This window comes from Trachemys scripta, chromosome 8 (genome assembly GCF_013100865.1).
Source record: "Trachemys scripta elegans isolate TJP31775 chromosome 8, CAS_Tse_1.0, whole genome shotgun sequence".
Taxonomy (NCBI): domain Eukaryota; kingdom Metazoa; phylum Chordata; order Testudines; family Emydidae; genus Trachemys; species Trachemys scripta.
In genome coordinates this window covers 19,429,421-19,441,877 of record NC_048305.1, presented here as the reverse complement: position 1 = coordinate 19,441,877, position 12,457 = coordinate 19,429,421, and the positions used below count along the sequence as shown (strand labels likewise).

Genomic DNA, 12,457 nt, shown 5'->3' with positions numbered 1-12,457 from the left:
GGCTCAGCGCAGGAAGCAGCTGTAGACCACAGGTAAGTGCACAGTATAGCTACCCTGCCTCTCCCCACCCATGTGAATGGGCTTTCTCAGGGGCATCCCTCAATTTCTAATGGACTCCCCAGAATTCCAGCTTCCCCCTCTGAAGGGGACACTACCACTCCCAGTGCTCTTCCTCCCCCCCCCCGCAATTCCTAATGGGTTCTTCTAAACGAGTCACTCCCAGTCCCAGCGGCCTCCCTCGCCCTCGCCCCCCATCCCAATGGTCTCTCTCTCCCAATCCTAGTGGGCTCTCCCAAACAGGTCTCCCTCCCAAATCCAGTGGGCTCTTCCAAGCGGATCACTCTCCCCCAACGGTCTCTCGCCCACTCTTCTCGGTTGGTTTGGCCTAGAGCTGCCCCCGAGCCGTGTGTCAGAAGAGCGAGCGCCCCCGCCACAGTATCCCTCGAGGATGAAGCCCCGTTCTGGCCGGGAGCGCATGCGAATAGTTTACGTGAACAGCTTCGGCACCCACCGCTGCGGCTCCGTGATCCAATATGGCGGCGGCCACAGGCGCCGTGAGGAGAAGGCCGCCGCTTCCGGTGTCGTAGACAGAGATATGTCCTCTACTTCCGGTTTGAGCCGGAGGCGGGGGGCGCCTTGCGTGGGGCTGAGGGGCGAGGCGGGTGCCGTTTCCAGGGAAGGTCGCGGAAGCCCCAGGTTCCCAGTCCCGCCTGGCACCGGTCCGAGGGGAGCTGAGTCGTGCGCTGCCGCCCAGGGACCGAGCCAGGGTGACCAGGCAGGGGGAGCCCCCAGTCTCCGGGAGAGGGGGCCGGGGCTGCGATGCACACAGAGCAGAGCCGGCGGCAGCGCGCAGACACCCGGCAGCCCTGCCCTCGCGCCCCCGGCCAGCCAGCGATACGGTACGCGCCACGCTGGAGAAGGGACGGGCTGAGCGCAGGTGCCCAGTCGGCGCTGCCCCGTGTGTCTGTGGGTTGGCCCCTCGAGTTACGTGGCGATGAGGGTCATGGCCTCTGGCTCTTTGGCTGAGTCGGGAGGTGCCAGTGTGCCCCACCCCGTTGCGTGGCTGGTAACCGCCCGGCCCTTCCACACGCACTGAGGGACCCTCACCCTGCGCCAGGAGCAACAAAACTTGGTGCTGGGGGGTGGGAGGGAGAATAACGTTCTTGGCAGGTGAACGGAAAGTGACAAACCCCAAAAGGGCTTTTGCTCCAGACCCGGTGCACTGGTGAATGGCGAAGCTCCCGCCCCCTGTCAGGGGCGAAGGCAGCGTTATCCTCTCACTGTTCAGCCTTCCACATTCCTCACCCAGCAGAACGGGGACCAGTGTCACTGAAATCCATCCCTAGGAGTTGGTGTGATCTGTCTTCAGCTCCTGGATCTTCTCCGACCTTGCCTGGTAGACCCCAGATGGAATAGTGCCGTTGGAATACTCAAACTCACATCCATGCATGTCTCAATGTTATTTTTCTTTGTGTCTGGGCCCAAATGAGATGGGGATGGGGTCCCTTTAATCACTTTTTAAAAAAAACTTTTCCTGGTGTGTTGCTAAAAAGATCAGTTTTGCTGCACAAAATAAATTGGAATGAAAACTGAGAACTTGTCTCAGCTCCCACGATGAGAGCCTGAGCCTTGAGGGAGATTCTGGGGAGAACTCGGAGGCTGTTTCTTAATTTTACAGAACTGTTAATCCTAGGAAGTTTTACAATGTCCTTGTAAAAAAATTAAAAACCTTTAAGGATGATAGATCCAGATTATCCATTACTTTGTATTTCAGAAATAAAGACAACAGTTCTACTAGTTTATTATCTAGTCTATTATTTACTATCACTTATCACCAGTAAGAGCAGTTAATAGAATTTGTGAGAAAGCTCAAATTAGGTTGATTACCAAGGTGAAATCTTCATTGAATATATTTGTACTGGTCTGCCAAATCAGACTTCAGTATCACAGTACTGATTACCATCTTCACTTCAGCTCAAACAGGATTTTAGTGGATATTATCAAGAAAAATGAGAACTAGAAACCCATGGTATGTCACCTCAATGCCTGTCTACACTTTCAATTGTTATAGAGTATTAAGCTTTTTCTTAAGCAGTTTGAGATATCAGATGCTAATAATTGTAACGGAAGAAAAAACAAGATGATAATCAGAATTATGTGATATCAAAGTCTGCCAGTGCCTAATATGAATAATACTGTTTAACATGGAAGGATGGAGAATCCTCACTAGTTTGATACATTCAAGCTCTTTAATTTTAATTTTTCTTTTAGGTGGTCTTCAAATGAATCAGGCTGATAAGTTTGGATTCCCTTTCACTTCTAAAGTTGTTAATAAAGTAAGAAAACGGAAAATGGAAAAGGTATAAAATATGGGACTAAAATTAATGAAAGCATTAGCATTTTAGAAGATGAACTCCTGTTTGCACTGTATATGTGTGTAAGAAAGAGTAGGTGTGAGAGATGCAAAAGGATGAAACAATACTCTAATCTTACAGGAAGTTTTACTTGTAGGAATGAAAAATAGTATTATCTTCACCCCTTTAGATTTAGAGTTTAAATCTGCAAGATCTGAGAATTCTGGCCCCAGTCCAGGAAAGCACTTAAGCATGTACTTGAGCACCAGTAGTTCCTTTGATTTAAATGACCCTGACCCAGCCCAGGGAGCAGGTTTGTAGGAATTTTGGTGGTGCCCAGAATACCCAGAGCCTACCCCCCCCCAAACTCCACCCCAAATCCTGCCTAAGGCTTTGGGAGGGAGTTTGGGGGAGGGAGGGGGTGCAGGCTCTGGGAGGGAGGTTTGGGGATATGGGGGAAGGGGTGGGGAGTGCGATGCTTACCTGAGGCTCCTCTGTGGGCCAGGGGGCTTCTGTGTGCTGCTACCCCCAGGCATTGCCCCCGCAGCTTCCTATTGGCTGCAGAGGTGCTTGGGGTGGGACACACCCACCCTGCCCAGGGGTCACAGGGAGGTTGCTGACAGCTCCATGGAGCGAGCAAGTAGGAAGCTGCTCAGTGCTGCTGGTGGTAAGTGGGGGCCCCCGGGACATTTTAAATGGCCCGTGGGATGGCGGGGGGGCTCGAGGACGGAAGGCGGGGCCGAGGCCTGTGGTGCCTGGGCCCATAGAACTCACCGCCCATGGACCCAAATTCTGTCCCTACTTATATATTTTAGGTAAAGGGGTTGCTTAGGGAACAGATAAGCGAGAGCAACATTTGGCTATTAATATTATATTAGTAGAAATACAAAATTACATTCTGTGTCACAAATGTATTTCTGGTATTGTTGACTAGTTCACCCAGTGCTTGAAGTTAAAAAGACACATTTTTTTTAAATGGTAACTCATGAGATTTACCATATGTGAGGTACAAATAACCAGCTATAATATAATACAGTAATGTCACCGATACATGATTTAAAACAAGGAGAAAACAACTGACTTCAGAGGTGAAGCTAACACTTGCTACACTGTCTCTTCTAGTTCATTAAGTAGTCTCCAAGAAGAACAAGGAATGTATTTTTATATTTTAGCACTGAAGCTTGATGAAGAAGGAATTATTAGATTTAAACCAGTATCACAATGCATGGTCCAAATATCACCATAACTTTAGCATGTTATAGCAATTTAGATCCTGTAATCTATTTTTGATGTGTTAGCATATCTGAATTTTGTTAGTGCTTCAGTTTTGGTATTTGTTATTATGCCAGTTTGAAATGTGCCAGTTACAGAGGGAATTTTGTACATTTTTCAACTGAAAAGGTCAGTAGATAACATAAAAGTAATTAATATTGATATATCAGAACAGGTCAGCTCATTGCCATGCTGGAATCTGAGTGCTAGGTCTAAATTGTACTGCAGGCAAGGGACTGGAAGGGAATGTGCTTGACCCCTGCTGGGGAATGGGGGGAGGGATAGCTCAGTGGTTTGAGCATTGGCTTGCTAAACACAGGGTTGTGAGTTCAATCCTTGAGGGGGCCATTTAGGGATCTAGGACAAAAAAAAAAAAAAAAAACAACCCCCCCCCCCACACACACACACACACACACACAACTGTCAGGGACAGTACTTGGTCCTGCTAGTGAAGTCAAGGGACTGGCCTCAATAACTTTTCAAGGTCCCTTCCAGTATCTATGAGATAGGTATATCTCCATCTATTATAAAAAGGATCATCTTGCATCTCTCTCATGTATTCCCCTTCTGGCCGACCCTGAAGAGACTTTAATGGCCCCAGAGGGAGTCACATCCAGTTCTTCTCCTCTGGAAGGACAGGATCACAGGTGCTGGGTAATGAGAGATCCAGGGAAGAAAGGGTGAATGAAAAATACAGAGGAATAATCCAAACACTGATTTTAGACTTGTAAAATAAATGTGGTTTATGTTCATACATCTAGTCAATTACTAGAGTTGCAAACAAAGCAGATTGACTACACTTGAATGTTCAACACTGGAAAATTCAAAATCCTACTTAAGAGGAGATTTTAAAAACAAACTTTTTGATACTGTTCATTGAGAATGCTCTTCCTTTATTTTTAGTCTGAAGTCTTTCATGGAGTGTTGAAAGTAATTTCAAAAATGCTCGAAGAAAATGAAAAGTTTAGAGGCAGACTGTTGACTTGCAGTCAGTTTAATACTGAAGGTAGGTAATGAACCAATAACATATTACATTAGAGAATACAAATAGGTTCTTAATACATATGCATTGACTTAAGAGCTCCAGATTTGGGGTCGATTAAATTGTTACTTTTGGGTGACATGCTTTCACAACTCACAAATTATGGATTTTATTGCATACTTGGTCATTGTTACCTGTGTTTGAACTTCCCTCTGGTTCCATTGAGAGTCTTGTAGTAAGTGTGTGTAACTGGAAGGGTGTGGTGGCAGTAGCTCTTTACTACACAATACAATATGAAAAACATGAATGTAAAAGTGAGTGGAGTCTGCACATTTTTCTGACCATGTAAAATATGTAATGAAACTATTGTTCACAGATGCCTGTACTAGTTAAGGGAAATACTTGAAGATGAATAATTTTTTTCACCTGCAGTATAAAATTGGAAATAGTTTGACTCCATGTAACTCATAAGTAAATTAGCTCCCACAAATGTGAATTGTAACCTAATTTAACATAACTAACAACATTCATCCTCAAGTTGTGGCCTGACCACAGCTATTTCATTAGTGGAAAATGACACAGGAATTAAAGCTGACACACTGAATAGATGCAACTTCAATTAGAGTTGTTGTAGCTGTTACTACAATTTAAGGCAATACAGTATATGCTTACAAACAAAATTGGAATTTCCAGCTTGTCAATTTGATTAGTTTTAGGAAAGAGAATTTATCAATCCATTAAATATTATCAGTTAAATTAAAAGTGGCATATTCTCTCAGTGTGTCTGCTTAGCTCACATTAGTATTAATAGAAGTTTTTCTCATGCTGTGAGGACAGGGTATATACTAAAATAGTTGTAAGCCATTGTTAGTGGCTTCTGTTAGTAAACCTTTGTATATTTTATCTATATGAATTTTACACATATATGGTTCCAAAATGCTTCCATAAGACTGTACTCAATATAAAATGCTGCCTTACCATTTATGTGATAAGACTTATTGATGTGTCTGCTTACTTGTTTGCATTAATGTAATGTACACAATAAATATACAATGGTAGGATTGTATTTGACTTATGCCCACTGTGTCTCCTCTTTGCAAACACATGTAAGTGGGCAGTGAATATGGGAGTTCAACAGAGGTCAGGCATAGAATCCTCTTTTCAAGCCTTTGCATTCCCTTTCTGTGGGAGGGGGTTTGGAAGATATTTATTGTTGTTCCACTGGCCATGTCTGTGATAGCTCCATCTTCTGTAGACTTGCCATCGAGGCCAACGTAAAGCTGTGCTCCTTAGCATGTGAAAGCTGTGGACCCCATACATAGCTTTTCCACACCTGGTCCCTCCTTTCTCACCTGAATCATTGTGGGTGTTCATTTGCACAGCCCTTATTTGGGCTGAAGGATTTGGTACTTATACAAGAAAAATAACTTCCCTAGTTTAATTTTTTTTAAAAGATGTATTACATAACCAGGGAGAAGGAGAAATTGAGCATGTAGTAGAGCTTTGGGAGGCAGTCATATGTTAGAGAAAGATCTTGTTGGAGTTGGAGCCTTTTAAAATTATGGCTGCTAATTTAGTCTTCCATTTGTGAAGGGGGTGGTGCTGTGAGCTTTCCCAAGAGGCTTGTGTTTATTTCAGGAATGAATGGATATGGGCTGTTTACTTCTCACATGTGTTTTCAGTTGCCTGTCTCTTTTATCATCTGGGATTAGAGAACATCATTTATCTTTAGGTATAATTTGCATCCACTGAAACAAACTTTATGCTATCCTCAGTCCTAACTGCCACTTGTTTTTCTTAAGTTTTAATTGTGATTCTCATTAAGCCACATTTAGCTGAAATTCCTTTACCCTAATACCTCCTTTTAAACTAGCAGATTTTGCACAATATTGCCTCAAGGTGATGTGTCTACTATTGATCTAAATTTTTCATTAAACAAATAGCAAATATACATTGAAATAACAACTCTGAATCAACTAGCTTCAGTTTTGCTTTACAATTTTTTAAACTAGATTAATACAACCAACAAATTAATCTTGCATATCTCTGTGGATAGTTTTATTGAAAGATGAAAGTCTTTTGAAGTTTTAATGCTACATATTTCTTCAGTGGAAAACTAGCAATCAAAATCAGATACAGTACAAATGAAAATGATGTCCCTGTGCCTACACATTGTATTCTTCCACAGGCAGTGATGTGAACCAAAGCTCACAGAATGAGGCTTCCTGCATGGACAGAGTAAGTAGTCAGTTAAATGCCAAGCAAGTTCAAATGGCAAAATAAGTGTTTAGTAAAATCAAAAATATATGCATAAAGCTATTGTTAAAAGATACAAAAGCATGACATCTTTATAAAATACTGTAGTCTATTAAATATAAAGCTCAAATATGGCTTTTAAGGGTCTAAACCATGCTTGGGAAGAGGAGTACGAGCATCAGCCACCATCAACAGCAGTGCTTTATACCTCTGAAAGACTGGGAAACAGCTCTTGCTAGACCTTTTACTGCCTGGTTCATTTCTGCCGGTGTGTGTGTGTGTGTGTGGCAATGGCTGTGACCCATTCTGCTCAAACCCTCTCTGGGACTTCTAGTTTGCTGGTGGTGCTTGCAGCTCTCTAATGCTGTTTATACATGCCCCTGTGCAGGAGCATGGGAAAGGTTTCATTGAGCTCTTTCTCCTTTTGTGCACCGATAAAGAGTTAGCTATAACATGTTTCATAAATATGGGTCACTGTACTTTTTAAAGATCCGCTGAAGCACATATTTATCAATAGATAATTGAAGTGCAGAAGCCAGAATTGTAGACATTTTGGAATTATTTTGTTTTACATATTTAGGCTCACTAAATTAATATGAGTTGTCTCTTCAAGGAATTACCTGGTATATAAATATAAAAGTTAAACATTATCAAATGCCATAGTATGTAATATCAGTATTTTGAATAACATAAGTGCAGTGTCATATAAAGATGTATGTTTGTTTTAGTCATAATATTTGGGCCATCAGTTAAATAGATATAATTCTAAACACAGTGGACTAGACTGTTGGTCTGATCTAGCTCTGTGTAGTGCAGGATCTGATTGGACGGGGTGCACAATGACTTTATCCATATCACTACACCCTTCTAATAATCCATTCTTAATCCCGGGAATGCCCAGAGGTCAGTTTGGCTGTGCTGCAGCTTTGAGCAGCCTCAGAGTTGTTCTAATTTGCATCTGTCTGTAATAGCTTCAAGGGGCCATTCCAGTAGCCAATGATTACAGGAGCATAGCTGCACTCTGGCCATGCTATGTTTCCCCAAACACAACCCCTAGTTTGGGGGCTGTGAAAGAGTGAAGTATAGTGACAGCTATGCTAGTTATATAGCACTGGAGGATTTTAATACCAGGGGAGACCTCAGCAGACCACTTAAACCATATTTAAATCTGCTTTGTGCTGCTGGAGCATTGCAAATGAGACTTAATGTGGCTAGGGATCAGAACCAATATGTGTGTGATAAGTCTCTTTATTGCACTGCAACATTTTTAGAATTCTCAAGTGTAAATTAAAGGAATCTGAATAAAGCCTTTAGCCTTTGTCATGTACTGTAAAACTAATCTAACTGTTGCATGTATTTTATATTAAAAGAAATTGCTTCAGTTTTGTCATCTTTTTTTCTTTAGGATGAGTCCATCTTTGGATGGGTGTAGCAAAGAAATAAATGAAGATTCAGTTTCAAGTGTTGCATTAAATTAGTGTTCATTTTAGATCTGATCTAATATCCATCTGACATTAATGAAAAGACTGACAATGATTTCAGTGAGCATTGGATCAGAGTATATAGTTTGTCTGTCTAGCATTTTAGCTTGAGAGCTACATTTTAATATGGGTTCAATTAAACTTTTCAGTTACAGAGTATTGTTTTGTTGAAATCCTTATTAAGCATAATATATCACTTAGTCATTGCTAATTTTTGCAGGCTTTTTAATGAACATAGTGATGGTTTGCATTCAAAAGAATAGTAATATTTTATGTTAATTATATTATGAATATATGTTTTATAATCAGCAGCTTGTCAGAATTGTTAACAAACGTTTACTGTTTAAAATAAAATTTCATACAAGATATCTCTGTCTAAAATGAATGAACCACTTTCATTCAATTGATTTCAATATTTTTATTATATTAAAATAACGTACAATCACCCTTCTGTTCATTCATCCATTAATACACGAATCTCAGCAATTATTTCAAATAAGAATCCAGGTGAATCCTCTCTGCCTCATCATTCATCATCAGGCACATAATGATAGTTTCATAATCAAAATTTATTGTTTATCTGGGTGCCCTTAATAGTAACATGAGGTGATTTTCTTGTGTTATAGAATCTTAAACTTGGAGTTTTGATTGACTGGTGAAGCCTTTTTAATTGGTGAATTGTGTAAATGGAACAAGGAGATCGCAAAAATAATTTTTCCGTGTGTGTATTTCCTCTCTATAGATAAAACATTTATCTGTCATTCTTAGACCTTTCTTCTTGTTATGAAAGAACAGTTTTTCATTTCAAAATGTCTCAGCATTTGCAGATATAATGACTAGAATTTCAGCAGCATGGAGCTTTAATAACATGCTAGTGGTTGTATCATCAAGCAGCAAAGCACTTGGGAGGGTTTAAGCTCAGTTTTCCTAATGATAAACTGCAAGTAAATAACTAGACTGTACCTTTTTTGATTGAGTACTCTGGCATTAAAGTTCTCATTATGAACAGTGATTTGTTGTATAATAATAATTTAATGTTACTCAAAATAGTTGACATTTCAGCGTGGGGAAAGAAAAATATTCGGATAAGTACATGATCATTTTTTCAGGGAGAGTAAAAGTTTGTAAGTCCCTTGATATTTGCTAATTATGCAGTGGTGTTGTAGCTGTGTCAATCCCAGGATATTAGAGAGACAAGGTTGGTGAGGTAATACCTTTTATTGGACCAACTTCTGTTGGTGACTGAGGCAAGCTTTTGAGTTTACACAGAGCTTGAATCTTTCCTCTCTCACCAACAGAAGTTGGTCCAATAAAAGATATTACCTCACCCATCTTGTCTCTCTATTTGCTTAATAGACATGTAGGGTCAGAATTTTTTTTTATTGTTTATGAGTTGGTCATTCTATTTCTGCAGTTCTGATAATATGAAAAGCTGTATGAAGCTTCTTTAATGTAAATAAATCCCAGATTGTGAGCTCTAGAGTTGAGGTTATTTCTGAGCTAACTACTACTAACAGTTAGCATCCTTAGTGGCACAGACTGAATGGGTCCTGGAGATTAAACCACTCTTTCACCTTTATGATTGGTCTTTCTTGGGGAGGAGAGAAATATATTAACCTGGTAATGTGAAGGAAGAATGCCCATGCTATTCGTGTTCTTTGGATAATAAATATAGGCTTCACTCTCCACAGCTGTGCTCAATTGACTTTAAAAGGAAGAAATGACACTACATAACAATGGATCTGATTCTTCATTATTTTGCACTTTGTGTAGTCATTTATACCTGCCTGAAGTGGGTGTAAATAGCTGCCATTGTTATCCCCATATTGCACTCATTGTGCACACGGGTAAATGACTACACAAGGGGCATGATTAGGGAGAATCAGGCCCAATGAGACAGATCAAGCCTTTTGCTGGCACAGGTCAATTCAGGGACCTGGGGACGGTAGTTTGAACCTGCTCTATTTAGGGGCCGTTGGGACACTAAACAGCCTGGGTTCATGTTGGCTATGGCCTCTCTACCTTCTCTGGCATGCCTGTGCTCTGCTTCCACTCTACTCCCAGATCACTCCAGAATGCCCATTATGCCCAGGGTGGTATGTGGGTGTAGAGCACCCTTGCACTGAGGGTATTCTCTGGAGCACTTTATGCTTGTTCTACATCCTCTTTGTGTCAGCTTGGCTAGCACAAAGGGATTGCAAGGCAGTGCTGAATATGGCCCAGTATCGGAGCAGTAATGAAGTCTAGCTTCTGACACTAGTGGCCCGATTTCAAATACACTGGGGTAAACAGGAGTAATTCTACTGAAATCAAAGGAGTTAAACTTCTGAAAAACAGGTTTAAAGAAGAATCAACTCCAGTATGTAGACCCAATGCAACGTGAAATCCACACCATGAACATCAACTCAAACACGTAAAGCACAGTGAACAATATTCCAGTTATAGTATTTTATGTTTCTTAATTTGAAGTGCTAAACGTAAACTGTAGATGAGAGAATGTGTATTGTGTTGAGTAATAATATACCCATGTGAACCAGGCAAATGACATCTTCAATAAGAAAAAAGAGTTGCCACCCACAAGAAATAAATTATTTAAAATAGATTCATTAAAAGGAACAAGGAATAAACAGTGAAACCTCAGGGCAGCAGATCAGAGTTCAGAAATCAAATGACCCTCCCCTGAGATCCCTTAACAATTACCCCAGAAAAGAGAAGCAAATGCTATTTCATCTTCTTGTTTCTGGGTAGGAATAGTATTTTTCAGTTTTCAAACTAGAAATCAGTTACTTTGACTTTTTAATAAGAAATCTAGACTGGCGCGTGTGCAGTGCAAGGTGATATATGAAATTTTGGGTAATTATCCATATTTGTGTATTGAGAAGCTTGATGCTTTGTAAAAGTTAGCAATTTGTTTTAAGATGGTAAATTCAGGGGTTGGTCTGAGCAGGTACCCCTTTGCATTCCATTTATACTAGTACAAATGATTACAATAGTTACAGAGCAATGGATCAGTCTTTTGCATTCCTGAGTGAAGTTAATGGTACATGTCTGTTCTAGCTACTAGGGTCAGTCAGCAGGATTCCTCTGAACCTCCATACATGATTCTACAGCCTGAAACCCAGTCAGGATATTAACACTTAGCCATAATGATGTTAATTAAAAATTAACATTGTTAGCTGTTTGCTGATTATTTCAGCAGAAGCATTCAGCTGTTATGGAATTTTGAGCAGACTTTAGGACTGTGAGCAGAGCTTGCGATCTTAGGCAGAGCTTGATTAGAAAATCAAGGTGATTCTCAACTACACTGGACATTAATATACAGCAGGGGTCGGCAACGTTCGGCACGCGGCTCGCCAGGGTAAGCACCCTGGCGGGTCGGGCCAGTTTTATTTACCTGTTGACGCGGCAGGTTCGGCCGATTGTGGCCCCCACTGGCCATGGTTCACCGTCCCGGGCCAATGGCAGTGAGAAGCTGCGGCCAGCACATCCCTTGCCCTCGCCGCTTCTCGCTGCCCCCATTGGCCCGGGACGGCGAACCGTGGGGGCCACAATCAGCCAAACCTGCCGCATCAGCAGGTAAATAAAACTGGCCCGTCCCGCCAGGGTGCTTACCCTAGCGAGCCGTGTGCCGAACGTTGCCGACCCCTGATATACAGTGAACCATGCATTTAGGGAAACTTCCGGTTGGCAACTTCCCTGTTTTAACTTTTAAGTATATCCTCAAGGTTTCCAGTACATTTTGCATGACCTCTAGTTTAGCAGGCGATTGAGTTTTGTTGCTCCTTTTGGAGGTAGCTTAAAGCTGATTTAGTAGTGTATGTAATTTTTTGTGGATGGGTAGGTCCTGTAAGTATGAAAGAAAACAGGATCCAACTATTTTATTGTTCTTATAAATATATTTGCAATGACATAAACAAAGTTTGTATTTTGGCTAGTATTGTAGTTGCATAAGTATTTATGTAACTATGATGATAGGATACTGGTTGCACAGTAACCAAGACAGCATTGCCTTGATTTGTTGAGCAGAATAGGTTTTGCTATGGAACCTTATATTCTGGGGAAAAGAGAAAAATCTCTGGAAGAGCATTAAACCCAGTGAGATTTTTCCATAA

General features: G+C 41.2%; 1 protein-coding gene across 7 annotated transcripts in view; it reads left to right on the top strand.

Moving 5' to 3' along the window:
• Positions 1-261: 261 nt before the first annotated feature.
• LOC117881400 (neuronal vesicle trafficking-associated protein 2-like) overlaps positions 262-12,457 on the top strand; it is a 62,427-nt gene continuing 50,231 nt past the window's right edge. Inside the window, exons 1-5 of one of the 7 annotated variants that reach the window (XR_004646782.1) lie at positions 262-899; positions 2,272-2,336; positions 4,530-4,632; positions 6,718-6,846; positions 8,270-10,320. Coding sequence is in view for 4 of the 7 variants with exons in the window: in XM_034778613.1 (XP_034634504.1) it covers positions 449-899; positions 2,272-2,360; positions 4,530-4,632; positions 6,797-6,846; positions 8,270-8,296 (720 nt within the window). In the remaining 3 variants the exon portion in view is untranslated. Of the gene's footprint in view, positions 900-2,271; positions 2,361-4,529; positions 4,633-6,717; positions 6,847-8,269; positions 10,321-12,457 lie in introns of those variants that run through there. The other 6 variants (XR_004646781.1, XM_034778613.1, XM_034778612.1 and 3 more) reach the window with 6 other exon arrangements.